At 40.8% G+C, this 20481-nt stretch overlaps 1 protein-coding gene across 1 annotated transcript in view; it reads right to left on the bottom strand.

Moving 5' to 3' along the window:
• LOC306984754 (uncharacterized protein) overlaps positions 1-20481 on the bottom strand; it is a 35933-nt gene that overhangs the window by 4011 nt on the left and 11441 nt on the right. Inside the window, exons 4-10 of the mRNA XM_079586410.1 lie at positions 10404-10505; positions 8542-8600; positions 7946-8095; positions 6222-6393; positions 5746-6129; positions 1432-1490; positions 842-991 (exon numbers count right to left, since the gene is read on the bottom strand). Coding sequence (XP_079442536.1) covers positions 842-991; positions 1432-1490; positions 5746-6129; positions 6222-6393; positions 7946-8095; positions 8542-8600; positions 10404-10505 — 1076 coding nt within the window. The remainder of the gene's footprint in view (positions 1-841; positions 992-1431; positions 1491-5745; positions 6130-6221; positions 6394-7945; positions 8096-8541; positions 8601-10403; positions 10506-20481) is intronic.

The raw sequence follows: 20481 nt of genomic DNA, 5'->3' as shown, positions 1-20481 counted from the left end.
GCACTCTGGGTTCGGGCAAAAATCCTTGTCAAGAGTCCTCCCCCTGACAGCACGCCAAATGCGCATCTTCAAAAATCTTTACTCTGTTTAATTGTTGTAAGTGTGAACTTGTGAAATATGTGCTCTATACCAGTGGTTCTCAAAGTGGATTTGCTTTGAATGAGAAAGTTGTGCTTTATCGTTGAGAAATGCTTATTAATGACGATGTAATGATCTAGAATCTACATATAAAATCTTGATTATAAATGCACTAATAAATTAAAACATTAACATTTAACTTTTTTGTGATTATGACTAATCAAGTCAATCTGTTGTGAATCACTTCACTCAGGACATGATGAACCGTTCTTCCTGCTGCTTAGCTTGGCTTATTTGCCATTTAGATAGCTGATGAACGTGGATAAATGTAATGAGCCACATCATTAAGTGATTCAAAATCCAAAGTTGACTAAAGATCAAGTAGTACACACCAGCTAGAAAACACGGAATAGTGAACCCGAACACAACTTCAGAGAATAGAAATGGCATCTAAGTATACAAACGGTAGCAAGCATATGCTTAATTGTTTTGATTATGAGGGGGGCCTTGGAAATTTTTCTCCCACACAAAGGGTCCTTGGGACAAACAGTTTTGAGAACCCCTGCTTTATACAACCAATATTCATGTATATTCAACCAATACAATATTCATGTTACACCAATGCCATCTATGACTACCCCAAATTCATTCACTGACATATCAAACTTATTTTTGTAAAATGAGGCCCTTGCCTTATCACACAATATTAATGAAACAAACAACAAATCATATTGCTTAATGAAATATGAGCATTTCTACTTACTGCAATATGGGCAGAGTCCACAACTCTTCCCGCATTTCTATTTTTTAGGATCCTTTCCCCCCACTTCCTGTCCAGGGTCACTTTTTTGGCCGCTAATTTGCTTTTTTGGGAGATGGTTGCGAAACAAGAGCTGCAGGTTTTGCGGCTCATCTGTGTTGGTAAAAGTATACCAAAGTGAGACATCAGATCCACAGTCACAGAGAAGAAGTACAATCAAGATACAGTTTAATTTGGCTGTATAAAGGAAAGAAAGGAACACACAAAGCACAATGCAATTCAGAATATGCGTCTCTAGATTGACACAGGATTATTATTATTATTATTATTATACAGTGAAAGTGGCAGATGTAGGAGACACCCAGGCTACTCTAATCAATGTTGCCTATGGCGTTTGGTGCAAAACAAGCAATCAAAATATATATCAACCAGACGTCTTACATTATCACTGTTTTGTAACAGTACAGATATCATACAGGGTCATTTAGTAGGAGCATACTTTAGTGTCCAATTGACCTAATAATGAGAAATGTAGAACATTAAAACCACATATTTGAATATTAGACATGATGCTCTATTCCACTTTCCCTCACCTGGTTAGGTGCTTGGCAGGAGGGGCAAGGCTTGAACTTCCTTCGAGGCATTCTGAAATCTAGACCACACACACATTTTTTAGAGTGCACTTTAGACAGTGTCAACAAACACTATGGAAGTAAAATAATGCCAAATGTTTTTGAAATAAAAAAGCCTGTTGAATTGCACTACTTGAAAAAAATTTGCATTGCATTAACCATGCTTGCATTTTAATGCATTGTATTTTTAGGGCTTGCATTTTTATGGGCTGAAATTCAACATGGTTGTATATTTAAGCTGTGAATATTTCAATTCAAAACATTTCAAACACATTTTCATTAATAAAAATTCAATAATCCATATTCATCTTTCATATTTCACTTCCAAAATATTTAAACTGTTTAAAAATACAACCTATAATATTCAACAGGCAATTTTCGGTCCATTTTATTTCGCTTTATAAATTCGCTTACACAAATTCAGTGGTTCAAATTTGACAGTAAATTCAACACTGACATCCAGGAACATCCAGGAACTTAAATATACAACCATGTTGAATTTCAGCCCATAAAAATGCAAGCCCTAAAAATACAATGCATTAAAATGCAAGCATGGTTAATGTAATGCATATTTTTTTTTCAAGTAGTGCAATTCAACAGGCTTTTTTATTTCAAAAACATTTGGCATTATTTTACTTCCATAAAACACAACCCAGCTTATTGGCATAATTGCTTTCTACCAAAACAATGAGAACGATTGAGCAGCTAACTTTAAGGTTAAATGTTGGCTAATTTAGCGTCACTGCAACAACCACCATGCACTTATATCAGTCTCTATCCCATGCATTTTCTACAGTGCACTTTAGACAGCATCAACAAACACAACACAACTTATTGGCATAGTCGATCATTTTTGTTATATCATTGGATGATGATGTGGTATATGATATGCGATATATATGGTATGTGATATATATATGAATCAGTCAGTAATTTATGACAGCATTACTTATTACATTATTTATACATATGAATTGTTTTATTTCATATTGAAAAATTGTGATGCCACAATATAGAAGTTATGAATTAATTTGTACTGTTAATTCTGGATTTATTTTGGGTGTTTATTATATATATAATTTTGCGTGGATTTTTCACAATTAGGCTGTAAAACAAACCAATCTGGCAACACCGTTCTCTTACGAGAGATACTCTCGTACTGCGTAGTAAACTACGCTTTGGGGAAAATCCTTTTCCACGAGAATACTGAAGCCAAAAATGATCCTTAAATTTTGTATAAACGTAAAACGCGCTCCCGCAGCATACAGACACAGACGAGGCAGCTCGCGCGCCGATTGGCTGCTATGCGGGCAACTGCTTGAGCCTATCGAGCGAGACCTAGAGTGACGCCACACCCAATGAGGGCGCTTCGTGCCCTTCAGCGTCACGTCCCGCCAAAACGGGCGTGGCTTAGGGCTATAAATTGTGCTCGCAGGCTCAACTCTCTGATTTTCAATCCTTCAAGCGAAGACATCACATCGCTGAATCCGAGGAGAAGCCGCGCCGTCGAAGAAGCAACTCAGCGGAACGAGTCGAGAAGCTGCTGGCCACGCCGCCTTCATCGCCTTCCTGCTGCGCTATCCGGCGCCTATATCCTTTTTGTTCATTGCTCTAGTGTGTGCTCACCGGCGCGAAACACACTCACTAAAAGAGTAGCGTCTTTTTAAAGATGCCTTCCTGCGGCTCGTGCAGAGCCACACTCAGCGACGGGGACCGCCATGTCATCTGCGTTTCCTGCCTGGGTGAACAACACGCGGCTCTTGCTCTCTCTGACGGCGGCTGCCCTCACTGTGAACTTTTGCCATTAGCGACTCTGCGGACTCGCTTGGCATCGTTCCAAGAGCCCGTGATCTCCGCTGTTGTGCCGCGCCGTAAGAAGCGCCGTTTCGCAACGGATCCCGGAACCATCTCCCAGCCGCCAAAGCTCGCCGGTGCGCCCGCGAGCTACATCACTGGCTTCCTCCTCGTCGATTCCTGACGGACAGCGGCCGCAGCTTGCCGCCGCTTCCGTCGCCGACGCGGACGAGGTCGACGCGATGCTGCGAGATGGGGATTCCTGCTCTATCCTGGCGTCCGGCAGTGAGGATTGGGCGAGCTCTGAGGACCTCGCGCCTCCTGTCCGTGCTTCGACGGGAAAGAGAGCTAGCATCGAGGCGGAGCTAGTTCGCGTGCTCACTCAAGCCACGGCGTGCCTTGGCCTTGAATGGGTTTCGCCTGAGCAGCCGGACCACAACCGACTGGACGGCTACTTCCTGCCCGGGGAGCGGTCTTCACCTGCTTCCAAACCCGCGCCCTTTCTTCCTGAGCTTCATGAAAAGGTCGCTAGGGCTTGGAGCTCCCCGTTTTCGACGAGGACGAGGTCTTCTGTTTCTCTGGCGTTCTCCGAAGTTGACGACGCCAGAAACAGAGGCTACCTTTCCCTCCCGCCGGTCGAAGAGCCTATAGCAGCGCACTTATGCCCGCCCTCCGCTGGACGGCGTGCTAAGATGGCGCTGCCCTCTAAGGCTTGCCGCTGCCCTCTAAGGCTTGCCGCATGACGTCATCCCTGCTCCACCGCGCTTTCGCCGCTAATGGACAGGCTGCGTCAGCGCTGCACACGATGGCCACGCTACAATCTTCCAGGCCGATCTCCTCCGGAAACCCGACGTGATCTGTGTGGCGGACTTGAGAAGTGCTACAGACCTTGCTCTCCGCGCTTCAAAGTCTGCAGCTCAGGCCATCGGACGGAGCATGGCGGCGCTCACCGTGTCTGAGAGGCATCTCTGGCTCACGCTCTCAGACATGCCGGATGCGGAGCGTACCGCATTCATCGACGCGCCGCTTTCCCCTGCTGGCCTCTTCGGAACCTCGGTCAAAGACTTCACCGACAGGTACGCTGAGGTACAGAAGGCGACTCAGGCGATGAAGCACTTCCTCCCGAAGCGCTCCAACTCTGCAGCAGGCCGTGCGAAACCGTCTGCTCAGAGTGCTCAGCCTAAGCCTCCGCCCAACGCCTCGTTTCAACGCCGTCAGACACAGAGCTCGCGTGGTCCGCGGCCGAAGATCGCGTTGAAGCCTGAGGTACCAAAGTCATCCTAGCACTCCTAGGAAAACGACGGTGTTCAAGTCCCGCTGCGGCCGGACCTTCACCGAAGTTTGCCGCTCGTCCAGTCCCAAGAGAAGTGACTGGTCCAGTGTATTTAGCCGTCAACAAGCCTGTTCTAGTACCCGCTTGCCTGCACACAACAGCCGTTTTCACGGCTACCCAGATAAATCCCTTAAAGAGCATATTTTCTGGTGTCCCGGCCACGGCCGATGGTGTTTCATGTGTAGTAAGACTGCCCACTGCTATGTGCCCATCCCTACACACAAACACGGCCCCGCACACAGGGCCCACGCACACAAAATCGACTCAGCTCGATTGCGCGTTAAAAGTGCCCACAACCCAGTGCCCACTAATGCTACCTCCTGCTTATCGCGCGGTTTCTGTAAAAACGAAACCAGGGTGCAGGCGCTCTGCTCAGGCGAGCGATGCTATAAAGGTGGTAAACTTGCCCGCTCCCCCGCGCCCACGTTCACACACAAGCACTACGGTTCCTACGGAGCCCGTCCAGCCCTCCCCCTCCCGGTTAACCACTGCAGAGGAGTCGAGCACGGACATTCTGCCCGCTGTTATCAGCGCGGCCCCGGCCTCAGATGTTGCGAGCATGACATTTCTGTCACAGCTCACAGAAGCCGCTGTATCACAAGTCGATCAAAGCGCGCTTCTCACTCAGCCCCTAGCAACCCGTGCAGATGCGTGGGCAAAGCTTCCCGGGGTTTCAAAATGGGTGCTAAACATCATAAAGGAAGGCTATTCGCTGCAGTTTCGCCTACGCCCTCGCCGCCACACGGCGTGCGTCGAGACTTCGGTAGATTCGATAGTAGCACACCTACTTCGAACCGAAATTCAGAAACTTCTGAGAAAAGGGGTGATGACTCTGATGACTGCCCACTGATGCATGTGTGTGTGTGTGTGTGTGTGTGTGTGTGTGTGTGTGTGTGTGTGTGTGTGTGTGTATTCATCTCTCCTCAAGTGTGTATTGCTCATTGCTTTACTCCTAGAGTGTGTGTTCAGTACTGAAATGTATGTATGCGAGGACAAACTCCTTTGTGTATCAGACTGGCCACTGAAAATGACTCGCTATTAACTAATTGACTGTACTTAAATTTACCTGAAGATTTATGTATTTCATGAATAATGATTACAAAAAGGGAAAATTCATACATAGTGTGCTAAGACCACAGTTTACTTACACTTTCTTTTTTTGGGGGCGGGTTGTTCCTTCACAGGCTGGGCCTCTGGCTGGAGCTCTGGCTGGGCCTGATGCTGCGGTACTGGCTGGGCCTGATGCTGCGGTACTGGCTGGGCCTGATGCTGCGGTACTGGCTGGGCCTGATGCTGCGGTACTGGCTGGGCCTGATGCTGTGGTACTGGCTGGGCCTGATGCTGGGCCTCTGGCTGGGGATCTGGCTGGGCCTGATGCTGGGGCTCTGGCTGGGGATCTGGCTGGGCTTGATGCTGGGCCTCTGGCTGGGCCTGATGCTGGGGCTCTGGCTGGGCCTGATGCTGGGCCTCTGGCTGGGCCTCATGCTGGGCCTCATGCTGGGGCTCTGGCAAGGTTGTCATGGAGTTCCCTACTATATTGTATGTGTATGTTAATTTTCGATATTTCCCCATCATAAAAAACCCTAGTTTAAAACCGTCATGACTTAAATTACACAAATCCTACCTTCTTTGATTAATACAAAATTGTAGGCCCTTCTCATGGTGGCCAGAATGTTTAGATTATCCTCAGTGGGTGGCAGATGGGTCACCACATTGGCCACCAACTTTTTAGAGGCCTTTTCCTTCCTGGCGAAAAATAGAATGGGGATATAGCCCAATGCACTTAGTTTTTTAACCTGTAACAAATAAATGCAGACAGCAAACATTAATTCTCAAAGTGGATTTGCTTTGAATGAGAAAGTTGTGCTTTATCGTTAAGAAATGCTTATTAATGACGATGTAATGATCTAGAATCTACATATAAAATCTTGATTATAAATGCACTTATAAATTAAAACATAAACATTTAACTTTTTTGTGATTATGACTAATTAAGTCAATCTGTTGTGAATCACTTCACTCAGGACATGATGAACCGTTCTTCCTGCTGCTTAGCTTGGCTTATTTGCCATTTAGATAGCTGATGAACGTGGATAAATGTAATGAGCCACATCATTAAGTGATTCAAAATCCAAAGTTGACTAAAGATCAAGTAGTACACACCAGCTAGAAAACACGGAATAGTGGACCCGAACACGACTTCAGAGAATAGAAATGGCATCTAAGTATACAAACGGTAGCAAGCATATGCTTAATTGTTTTGATTATGAGGGGGTTCTTGGAAATTTTTTTCCCACACAAAGCGTACCGCATTCTTTATACAACCAATATTCATGTAATGTTGTGCTGGATGCTGGTAAGCTAGTAGTTAGCAATCTGGGTTTCTAAAAGGAACACTAAAAGTCCTGACACCCTTCAAAAATAATTATATTGATTGGACACACACAAAAAACAAAATATGATAACAAAAACACATTTTGACTGGACTCCCTCTTTATGGCCACCTATCCACCTGATCCAAACACTCTCCTCCCCCCCTTGGTCGGTCTACCTGTCTCTGCCCACGGCAAATGTAGCTTGGGGGACAAACAGAAACACTCATTTGGGAATGCCACCAACGGACATAAAATAGCCAGCCGCTCTACAGAACCTGGTCTCGGTCCTACTCCGGTAGGTATGGTTGAATCCTTATCACTTTTAACGCGACATTACTATCTCCCCTGTAGTAATTCAAATGCTTTTTCAAGTTGTGGCTTTGAAATAGGACACCTGGCCTTGCTTTTACCAACACACATGTTGCACACAGCATGGCTTTCACGCATGTCCTGAGTTATTTTGCCACGTCATCATGCACTTTCTCTAAAAGTAACACAGCGCAAGGCACTATAAGTGTGAGATGCAATAATATTCACATGCTAGGGGTGGTAGTGCAAGGTGGGAGCATGTTATCTACTTACATAATCATGCAAGACTGTCTTTAGTAGTGACTCTGGGTCTGAATTATGAGTTATGATCTGCCTTTAGCAGAGACAGAGACTTCAGTAACACACATACTGAAGTACCTGTGTGGTACTAAAGCAAGGTTATATTTATAATGTAGCCGGTTGTATATGTAAACAAATATACATGAGCGCCTGGTCAAAAAGAAAGTCTATTCCATGCATGTCAAGCAAATTACAAATTAATTCAAATAAAATGTTACACCAATGCCATCTATGACTACCTCAAATTCACTCACTGACATATTAAACTTATTTTTGTAAAATGAGGCCCTTGCCTTATCACACAATATTAATGAAAGAAACAACAAATCATATTGCTTAATGAAATATGAGCATTTCTACTTACTGCAATATGGGCAGAGTCCACAACTCTTCCCGCATTTCTATTTTTTAGGATCCTTTCCCCCCACTTCCTGTCCAGGGTCACTTTTTTGGCCGCTAATTTGCTTTTTTGGGAGATGGCTGCGAAACAAGAGCTGCAGGTTTTGCGGCTCATCTGTGTTGGTAAAAGTATACCAAAGTGAGACATCAGATCCACAGTCACAGAGAAGAAGTACAATCAAGATACAGTTTAATTTGGCTGTATAAAGGAAAGAAAGGAACACACAAAGCACAATGCAATTCAGAATATGCGTCTCTAGATTGACACAGGATTATTATTATTATTATTATTATTATTATACAGTGAAAGTGGCAGATGTAGGAGACACCCAGGCTACTCTAATCAATGTTGCCTATGGCGTTTGGTGCAAAACAAGCAATCAAAATATATATCAACCAGACGTCTTACATTATCACTGTTTTGTAACAGTACAGATATCATACAGGGACATTTAGTAGGAGCATACTTTAGTGTCCAATTGACCTAATAATGAGAAATGTAGAACATTAAAACCACATATTTGAATATTAGACATGATGCTCTATTCCACTTTCCCTCACCTGGTTAGGTGCTTGGCAGGAGGGGCAAGGCTTGAACTTCCTTCGAGGCATTCTGAAATCTAGACCACACACACATTTTCTAGAGTGCACTTTAGACAGTGTCAACAAACACAACCCAGCTTATTGGCATAATTGCTTTCTACCAAAACAATGAGAACGATTGAGCAGATAACTTTAAGGTTAAATGTTAGCTAATTTAGCGTCACTGCAACAACCACCATGCACTTATATCAGTCTCTATCCCATGCATTTTCTACAGTGCACTTTAGACAGCATCAAGAAACACAACCCAGCTTATTGGCATAGTCGATCATTTATCATTGTTACATATTTTCTAATTCACCAATTTTGGAAGCTACTTCATATATATATATATATACATATATATATATGAATCAGTCAGTAATTTATGACAGCATTACTTATTACAATATTTATACATATGAATTGTTTTATTTCATATTAAAAAAAAATGAATGCCACAATGTAGAAGTTATGAATTAATTTGTACTGTTAATTCTGTATTTATTTTGGGTGTTTATTATATATATAATTTTGTGTGGATTTTTCACAATTAGGCTGTAAAACAAACCAATCTGGCAACACCGTTCTTCATTCTGAACATGTATAATGTTGGATAAGAGTTGTGGGCTAATTTAATACTGAAAATCTTACATTCCCCTATGATTGTACCTTACATGATTATATGCGAAAAAAATGAACTTAAATTCAATTAACGTTAGCTAACTTTGCTAGCCTGCATAATTGGTGCAGAAAGCTATAACGTTATTTTTATAATGTCTTCTATCATTTATCGTCATAAGAAATGGCCACCTTACAAATCTAAAGTTTCTAAACACAACTACTTGTCCTGATTCAACAGTTTTGCTATGCAAAATTGCTATAGTTTTATTTATGGACTAAAAATAGTACTAAATTAGTAATAGTAATACACTTTTTTGGTTGTTATTAAAAAATAAACAAGTAACCCCAGCGGAGGTGAGAAAAAATAGCCTAACGCAAAAGTAAAGCAACATTACTCAATAACTCAACTAGTTAGGGTTAACTCAATAACGCAATTAGTTACTTTTTTTGGGAGTAACGCAACATACAGTGCATTGTAAAAAAAATGTACATCCCCAAGTCAAAATTTTCTAGTGACTGATCACATCTAAATTTTCAATTAGTCTGACATATTATTCCTCATTGAGCCAATGTTAACAGACTATTGCAACAATTAATTCAATTTATTTTACAGAATTTCACTTGGGCCAATTAAAACATTTAGATGTGACCAGTCACTAATATTTTGACTTGGAGAGGAAAAATAATTTTTACAGTGTACTTTTTAAAGTAACTTTTCCCAACACTGGTCCTGGTGTCTATACAGAGGACAAGTATGAAATCAGTGCCCTGTTTCATAACAGTCATATTCTGATTTGAAACCTTGTAACATTTAGCTGAGATGTTTATTTACAACAACAACAAAAAATGTTAAATTACTCTATTAAATATAATATTTAGATAAGAGTGATAAATTTGATTCAGTTGTAATGTCTGGATGAAAGGATTTTATTTTTTTGATAAGAAATGAATGTATGAACTTTTCAAAACTTTATATATAATGTGCGTGTAGTTATATATATATATTCTATATATATAGTGGGAGTTGTAAAACCTCCAAACATTTGGTATCTCTGAAAAGCCCTGAATGTGCTCTTTACAGGACTGTGGCATGAATTATCTCGAAAATATAATGTCCTCTACAGAGGATAATGTCTATGCCTGGGTCTCAGGAGGATATGTGAGTTCATCTTAATGTTCCTCATCAGTCATTAAAGAGAATGAAGGAAAACACCAACCTATTTGTTCCTCTGTATCTTCATCTTTTATTCTGCAGGGTTCTTCATCAATCTCCATCTTTAATTGTAAAGAGCAATTCCTCCTGCTTGCTTCTTCTTCTCCTGTGGGAAGATGGGAATATTCCCAGCATTTAAACTCTCATGAACGGCTGTGGGAGCTTCACTGACTGAAGGAGTGAATTGTGGTCGTTGTTGCTCATTTAGCAGATGATCATCACACTTACAATCACTCTAGATTATTCAGGTGCAAATGTTTTGCTCAAAATGTCGTTTAGAAACAATTCTACAAACTGAGTTTGTTTCGGGAAAGCAGGACACAATATATGAAAACAAAATAATGTATTTTAAAAGAAAAAAAGATAGATGGATAAAAATAAAAAAACAATTAAAAACTACTTATAACCAGAGGTGTCAAAAGTATTCACATTCATTACTCAGGTAGAAGTACAGATACTGGTTTAAAAAGACTTCTGTAGAAGTTGAAGTATCAACTCAAGCTTTTTACTCAAGTAAAAGTATAAAAGTACTGGTTTCAAAACTACTTAAAGTATAAAAGTAAAAGTAATGTAAGGAATAAAATGCCATTAAGGACAAAAGCTTAGGCCGCGCCACAGGGGCCTATAGTGCACTACCCCACCTCCTAAAAAACACACATTTTTCTAAAGGCCATAATGACTATAATGTTATATTAAAATGTTAATGTTGAAAAATTTGGGATAATGCACTGACTAGGCTACCTGTTTCAGCCGCATATGCCCATAGAAAATTAATTTCAGCTTTATTTCAATTTCAGTACAATGAAAATACATTAAAGAAACATATATGTGTACTACTGAGCAATAACATGTTTCATGGAGCGGAAGATGAAGTTGCCTATAAGTATTGTAAGGGTGCAAAAACTCAAACTTCAGAGGCATGTTATCTCGGTATGGTATTTATACTTCTCATCAAGGGGGGTGTAGGTTTGATTTTGAGATTGGTGGGGACATCCCCAGAAGCGGAGGAATCAGGACATTAGTAGGATAATGTATTAAGGTTTAACAATAAGTTAATTCATTAATTCTGTAATGTTACAGGTAACTAATAAAGACAAGGAGGCAGTTTAACAGAGACTTAACTTTACTCCGTTCATAGTGCAATGCAATAGTGCAATACTATCTTGTGACATGAATGATTTCAGAGAAATTTGCTAAAATATAATGTCCTCTACATAATTAATGTGCGTTGCGGAAGTACATTGTAGGCGGCGCTACTTCTCTCTGTTTATGTCTATGGCGAGTCAAGAAGGTACTCGTTACTCCGTGGCTAAAATAGTCCCAATATAAACACTATAGACCTACCATAGTGATTCAGGATAAGACAAAGGTAATGTTTGGAAGATGAATTCACAATTTTCTCGCTCTTCATATAAATGTTTCTAAATTTTGAAAAAAGTTACAGAGTACACGTTTTATGAATCACGATGGATTCAACAAGATCACGTGGTTGAAATGAAAGCAAATGGCGCCATCTATAGACGAACATCTGTGATGCTGACAAACTATTGCCAAAACTACATAATAGAGAAGCTCATGCAAGTTATTCAGAGAATCAAGACGACACAAAATCAGCTTAAATTTTTTTTCCATTTCATTACTTTTTTATTATGTTCGTCAAAACACAAGGTATAATCGCAGTGTACGAACTAATATTAATATTAACCATTCTTTCATCATTACATTAATTAATTTAGCAGATACTTTTATCCAAAGCGACTTACAAATGAGAACAATAGAAGCAGTTAAACTAACAGTAGGACAACAATATGTAAGTGCTATGACCTTTCTCAGTTCAATCTAACGCAGTACATGTAAAAAAGTATATATATATATATAATTTTACAGATACAATAGAAGAGAAAGTGTTAGTATTACTGGATCAAGTGATGCCGAAAAAGATGTGTCTTTAGCGTTTCTTAAAAATGGCTACGGACTCAGCAGCTCTGGTTGAGTTAGGCAGATCATTCCCCCAGCAGGGAACAGTCATGGTAAAGGTCCGAGAAAGAGATTTTGTGCCTCTTTGAGATGGCAACACAAGACGCCGCTCGCTTGCAGAGTGCAAGTTTCTGGATGGCGCATAAGTCTGAAGTAATGAGTTAAGGTAAAAGGGGAGCAGTGCCAGTGGTTGTTCTGTAGGCAAACGTCAGTGACTTGAATTTAATGCGAGCGGACACTGGCAACCAGTGCAATTTTGTGAGGAGTGACATGTGCTGTCTTCGGCTCGTTGAAGACCTCTCTACCTGCAGCATTCTGGATCAGTTGCCGAGGTTTGACAGTGCAAGCTGGGAGACCAGCCAGGAGAGCATTACAATAGTCCAGTCTGGATAGAACAGGACTTTGGACAAGGAGTATAGCATGCTCTGATAGGAAGGGCCTGATCCTTCTGATGTTGTACAAGGCAAATCTGCAGGACTGGGCAGTTCTAGCAATGTGGTCAGTGAAGTTCAATTGATCATCAATTACAACTCCAAGATTCCTGGCTGACCTTGATGGAGTTATGGATGATGAGCCTAGCTGAATGGTAAAGTTGTGATGAAGTGTTGGGTTGGCCAGGGCTACAAGTAGCTCTGTCTTCGCAAGGTTTAGTTGAAGGTGGTGGTCCTTCATCCAGCCAGAAATGTCTGTCAGGCAGGCAGAGATGCGAGCGGCTACCATCAGATCGTCAGGGTGGAATGAGAGGTAGAGTTGTGTGTCATCAGCGTAGCAGTGATAGGAAAAGCCATGTTTCTTAATCACAGATCCTAGTGATGTCATGTAGATGGAGAAGAGAAGTGGTCCAAGCACTGAGCCCTGAGGCACTCCAGTAGCTAGATGTTTGGTCTTAGACACCTCACCCCTCCAAGACACCCTGAAGGACCTACCTGAGAGGTAAGACTTGAACCACTGGAGTGCGGTTCCCGAGATGCCCTTCGTCTTTAGGATTGACAGGAGGATCTGGTGGTTAACGGTGTCAAAGGCAGCAGACAGATCCAGCAGGATGAGAACTGCGGATTTGGAAGCTAATCTCTCCAATCTCAGAGCTAGGTACTATATATTATTAGGTACTAGATTGTAGAGCTGGACAATTCTTTCATTCATTTAAATTTACACATTGACTGATCGGCTAGAGACAGACAGAGTATACAGTGACACATTAATAGATGCATAGATAGAAATATATATAGACAGATAGATGAATAGATATATACATATAGATAGATAGATAGATAGATAGATAGATAGATAGATAGATAGATAGATAGATAGATAGATAGATAAAAATAATATTATGCACAGTGAGAAGCCTACAGGTTACAAGCTTCACATATTAGAAAAATACATTTCATTGTCTGTTTCATTGTTTCACGAAGCCTCGATCTGCCCACCACTAGAAAACATCCATTAGTCAAAGGTCTTGTGGACACATATTTAGTATGTGTTTTGTGGCCTTATTTCAGAAACATATATTATTATTTTTTCAATAACCATGTATAAACATTATCCTCTCAAAAATACAAACATGTACATAGATGTTGCTCACATATTATGGTAGGCCTGCTGAATAGAGTGTAATTACAACTTTGTGGAAATTGCAGTAATTTGCAAGAGACAACTTCTCACTTTGAGCACACGAGTACGTGTGTTGTTTATTTAGAAGGTAAACAAAGCAACAGATCAATGGCGCTGACCAGCGTCCCACGTCATCATGCCTTCCGAACATTTAAAGGGACCGCGATCCCTGAACAGTTATACAGAAACACAGTGTACAGAACTACACGTAATAACAAAGGTGAATTATGTCTGTCACATTCACTACAACTTTGTCATTAATATGTTTATAAGCAACTGAAAAAACACAAATGTCAGGGCATCTCAGAACATCTCAAGTACCCCAAAAATTACTTAGACCCCTAAGGGTTAATGCAGTCAATGTTTCTTTGTTCTGGTAAGAAAAATAAGGATTATTTTTGGTGTTAAATAATTAACTATTTCGCCCGATGTTATTTGAGTTGACACCACCTAGGGGTTGAAGCAGGAGATGTAAGGCCTCTGGGAATAAAGGACCGTGACTTGAGGGCATTGCCAGAACTGGAAGGGACAGTCTTTGACCTCACGCCACGGCCTGACTCCATGTGACAAATCAATAATTTTATATCTTCTCAATCCGTTATTTGCTTGGGATTTTAATTTTTTGATTTTGTATAAACATTATTTTTTTGTAATAAATATTATTCCAGTTTGGAAATCTATCCTGTGGACAATGGAATCTTTTGGAAAGTGAGCGTCAAGCCTTTTTTTGTGGATTGTTTTTTTTTTTCAAGTGGACTATTTATCTACTACAAATAGTGCAGACAGAATGCCTGAAAAGATCGGATTGAAGAAGAATGTGAGTTTTTAGGAAAACCTTCATATCTCTAATTTGCAAACTATTTCATTGTTTTCATTGTCATTCACACTTAATCTATGTCTGATTTACTTTAATGCAAAACAAGTGTTTGAAGGTCAGTAAAGTTGAATCATATCATTATAAATCATGTTACAGCGGTTGAGAAAAGAGAAGGGCAACGTTTGATCAAACTATCACCATTCAAACTTCAATACTAATTTGATTCTTAGATTAAATTAAACATTTAAAACAATCTGAATGTTAAATCATTTGTAGGTGCAATATTTATAAATCATGGATGTGAATGTGAACTTTGCTCAACTCAAATCTAGTTTATTTGTATGGCACTTTTCACAATACATATCGTTTCAAAATCAGTTTTACAGAAAAAACCGTTTATCCCGCCCCTCGGATTGAGCCCTGCCAATGGTGTGTTCCCAGACCTAACATCTTGATGTGGGTCTGGCTTGTCAGGCTAAACAATGCATTTATTTAAAGCAGAAACAATGAGATCATTGAAGTAATGTGAACATGTTGTTAACAAATGATTCGGATATATAGAAAATTGTAGCATTGGTTCATGTTGATTCAGAGTTTTCTTCTTCTGAAGTCTTCAGAACGTACTCTAGTTACTTCAGGATGGGCATCCCGAGACAAAACAGAAAAGCAACTGGAACTTGGGCAATGGGCAACTTTGGGCAACCCTTTTTCTCATGATTATGTAGCTGAAATAATCGGGTGAATCTCTCCTCACATGAGGAGCACTGATACGGTTTCTCTCCAGTGTGAAGTCTCTCATGAGCTTTCAGGTGTCCTGACTGAGAGAAACTCTTCTCACAGTGTGAACACTTGTACGGTTTCTCTCCAGTATGAATCCTCTGGTGTCTTTTTAACAGTGTGTTTGTAGTAAATCTCTGCCCACAGTCAAAGCACATATAAGGTTTCACACCAGTATGAATACGCTCATGCTCTTTTAAACACTTCAGTCGTTTAAAACTCTTTCCACAGACAGAACAAACGTGAGGCTTCTCAGCAGAATGAGTTTTAAGGTGTGCTTTTAAGCCTGATGCCACAACAAATGCTTTATCACACTGATCACAGCTGAACGATCTCACTCCAGAGTGAGAGAGAAGATGATATTTGAAAGTATGTTTCTGAGTGAAACTCTTTCCACACTGAGTGCATGTGAAAATATTTTGTTCAGTGTGAATTTTCATGTGTTTCTTAAGATCTGATTTGTGCACGTGAAACAGTCCACACGCAGAGCAGGTTAAAGATCCTTCGTCTCCAGATTTTCCAGCTTGTTCTTGTGTGAAATTCTGAAATTCAGTCTTTGAAACGACTGCATCTTCATTTTTGAAATGATGCTGTTTGTCGTCATTCACTTCCATCGAGTCTAAAATAAACATAACATTCCCAAAATTCAAATAAAGAAGGACAAATGACAAACAAAGTTAATTCTTAATTTAACACAAATCCAGTTTACTACGGAATCTACTAGTATCTATTTTGATATGTTTTGTTATATCCTCCTGAGAACCAGAAACCTCTTTTTGTTTTGTCATTACTGTTATGTTTTGTCATAACTGTTATGTTTTGTCATTACTGTTATGTTTTGTCATTACTCTCATGGCTCTCATGGTTTGTGTTTGAGCTCCATCGATTTCGATTCAGAATCCGTGATTTCTCTCTTTAAACTCACTTACAACTAACATTTTCTACTTTTCCTCACTGAGAAGCACCGCTGCTCAAAATCTCATAGTTACAACGCGGACTGTTGAGCCGACGCGTCTCAAACCGATTGACCCAATACCGGTCCGTTACACCTGTGGGTCACGGCTGAGCGCGTCTTCTTTACACTCACTTACAAACGAACATTTTCTCACCTATCGTGCGTCTACATCACACCCGTACCACTAAAAAGACAGATTATATCCAAGACTTCAGTCATAAATTAGTGTTACGTTATTATGTGACATCGAGAGGTGTGGTTCGGGAGTTCTTTGTAGTTCTTCGTTTCTTTGTATTGTTTTCTGTCGCTGTCCGTTTTTACTTTCTCTTTTGCAGGTGATGTGCTGATTGGTCCGCCTCTGCCTTCAATCATCTGCGGGGAGGGTTTTGGTGTACTGACGTAGGAGGACGAGAGCCAGTCATATGGTTACCGGAAGGATAAAAGGACACACCACCTCACTGGAGGCGCGCGGCTTTTTGTTTGTGAACTTGGTCTGCGACCGTGCGCTCTGTATTTTCTGTTATGCTTATTTTGATTCTGTGTTTGGTTACCATTTAAGTCTTGTCTAGTGTGCTTTGATTTTCACGTGAAACCCATATGCTTTGCCGATCTTTTTCCTTTATTGTTGGAAAGAGTTAAGAGTGGGAACACTGTGTTTGGCTGGATAAAGGAAAAGGGATAGGTAAGTTATGTCACGTGACGTACATTGTGCACACTTAGTTTGAACTTTGTTTAGATACACTAGGTTTAGGGGCATGTGCCATTTGTTGTATTTTTGTTTTGGTAGGTAGAGTAGGGAAGTACAGGACGTCCTGGACGTTGAAGACTTTTTCTTTCTACCTCTTTCTTTATAGATAGGTTAGTTAAAATGGGTTAGAAAGATTCTTTTTGTTTTATTCTTTTCGTTGTGTTGGCACTGTCTAATTTTCCCTTTTTCTTTTCCAGATCGGGTATAATATAATTTGTTCTTTTTTGTGATTTTTCTTTCGTTCTGGTTGTGAACCGTAATCATTTGTTTCCTTTATATATATATCTATATGTATAGAGATATCTATATACATGTTTATGGCCGATTATTGCACACAATAAATGTGTTCATCTGCTCTGCTGTTTCCTGGTGGTCTCCATTGCTTTCCCAGTGTGTTAATGGTAATGGTTATCGAGGGGTGGCTTAATGTTTCCCTTCTCAAAACTCCCTAGACTTTTAAAATCAGGGAAGGGACGTAACATTAGTGTTAATATTGATAGCATCACTGGTAGCGTCGTTGCTAACTTACTGTCCATCTGTTTAAATGGCGAATATATCAAATGTATGTTGTCTACCTTTTGGTGCAGGTGAGGACACATTCGAGCTGCACGCGGTGCAGTCTGAGCTGGAAGCTGTAGAGAAGCAGATCCGCGATCTTTTAGAGAGACAAGCCGAGCTGAGAGACCGGCGTTTAGCTCTTGAAACATCTCGCGTCGATGCACACAAATCAGATAATAATCCGCAGACCCCGATTTCGTCCACGCCGTACGTCTCTCAGCATTGGTCCCGTGCGCCAAGGCCACGGTCAGCCATGGTTTCATTCACTCCGGCTCCGACGCGCCATCACGAAGCTTGGGTGGTTCCGCAGTGGAAGACGCGAGCCAGGACCAGAGCAAGAATCTCTCCGCCCCTCACGGTCTTCGAGACCTCCACTCAGAACCGCTTCTCCCCTCTTCGCGAAACGGAACGCGATGCTGTGATCATCGGCGATTCAATTGTTCGGCACGTCCACGCTACGTCAGGTAAAAGTAAGGTGCGTAGCCACTGCTTTCCTGATGACCGTGTTTTCGATATCGCTGTGCGGGTACCCGAGATTTTGAACGGTGACGGGCGGGTCGGAACAGTCGTGTTGCACGCGGGAGTAAACGACGTCAGGCTGCGGCAGACGGAGGTTTTGAAATAGGATTACAGGAGCCTGATCGAGACGGTACGCAGCGCATCGCCTGAAATAACGATCATTGTGTCTGGGCCGCTTCCCACGTATCGACAAGGGCATGAAAAGTTCAGTAGATTATTCGCGCTAAATGAATGGTTAATGTCATGGTGCAATGAGCAGAAACTGCTCTTTATTAATAATTGGAATCTGTTTTGGGAGCGTCCTAGGCTCTTCCGCGCTGATGGCTTACACCCAAGTAGAAATGGAGCAGACCTTCTGTCGGATAACATCTCCAAGATGTTAAAGGCCGTTTGACTTACCAAAAGTCCAAAACACAGTCTTTGCTGCACCAAATTATTTGATATAAATACTAGTGTAGAACATTTCATAGAAACTGTGTCTATTCCTCGCTTAGTGAGATAATAAATCTACTGCAGGATCTAGGAAAATTAAAACAGAAAATCTCGCTATTAGTGAACAAAAACAATTTCTGAACATTAGATCACTCACACCTAAAGCAGCTATTGTAAATGAAATAGTCACAGATAATAGCATTGATGTACTTTGCTTTACTGAAACCTGGCTTAAACCAAATGATTACTTCGGTCTAAATGAGTCCACTCCACCAGGATACTGTAATAAGCATGAGCCCCGTCTGAGTGGTCGTGGCGGTGTTGCAACAATCTACAGAGATATTCTTAATGTTACTCAGAAAACAGGTGACAAATGTAATTCCTTTGAAGTACTTGTATTAAATGTTACGCTCTTACATGTAAGAAAAAAATCCCTATTATCTCTAGCCCTGGCTACCGTATATAGACCGCCAGGGCCTTACGCTGATTTCCTAAAAGAGTTTCCAGATTTTCTCTCAGATCTATTGGTCAACGTCGATAAAGCATTAATTGTTGGAGATTTTACACGTAGATAATTCAAATAATGCGTTAGGGGCTGCGTTTACAGATTTATTAAACTCCTTTGGGGTCAAGCAAAACGTCACCGGACCAACTCATCGTCTTAATCATACACTTGATTTAATTATATCATATGGAACCGATCCAACCGGTATAGATATCATTCCACAAAGTGATGGTGTCAGTGACCACTTCCTGGTAACTTGTATATTACGGACTACAGTACTATGTCACACCGCGTTACCGACCAGGCAGAACAATCCTTCCATCCACCATAGATAATTTCTCAAATTGCTTATCTGATCTGTCTCAGTTACTGCCTGAACCCAAACAAACAGAGGAACTAGAGGAAATGACTAGCACTATGAGCACCATTCTCTCTAGAACATTGGATATTGTTGCACCCATTAGATTAAAAAAGGTCAGAGAGAAAACTAAAGCACCATGGTACAACAGTGCTACGCATGTTCTAAAGAGAGAAACCCGTAAATTAGGGCGTAAATGGAAACAAACTAATTTAGAGGTCTTTAGAATCGCGTGGAAAGACAGTATGTCACGTTATAAAAAGGCCCTAAAAGCGGCAAGGGCTGAGCATCTCCGCAAACTAATAGAAAACAACCAAAATAATCCAAGGTTTTTATTTAACACCGTGGCTAGACTAATAAATAAACAGACATCACCTGAACAAAATATCACGTTACAGTTTACAATGATTTCATGAACTTCTTCACTGAGAAAATAGAAAGCATCAGAACCACAATTTTAAACGTTCAATCTTCAATCGCGCCATATAATTCAGCCTCAATTATCACCCCGCAAGAACAATTACAGTGCTTTACAACTATAGAACAAAAAGAGTTAAATAAACGTATCACTTCATCTAAAACAACAACATGTTTATTAGATCCTATACCAACTAAACTACTGAAAGAAGTGTTACCTGTAGTGGAAGAGCCCCTCCTCAATATCATTAACTCATCTTTATCTTTAGGACATGCTCCAAAAACATTTAAACGGGCAGTTATAAAACCTCTTATTAAGAAACCACAATTAGACCCACATAATCTAGCAAATTATAGACCCATTTCAAAAATTCCATTTATGTCTAAAATATTAGAAAAAGTTGT

The sequence above is a fragment of the Phoxinus phoxinus genome (genome assembly GCF_949152265.1).
Source record: "Phoxinus phoxinus genome assembly, chromosome: 17".
Lineage (NCBI taxonomy): Eukaryota > Metazoa > Chordata > Actinopteri > Cypriniformes > Leuciscidae > Phoxinus > Phoxinus phoxinus.
This window is presented reverse-complemented; position numbering and strand designations above follow the sequence as displayed.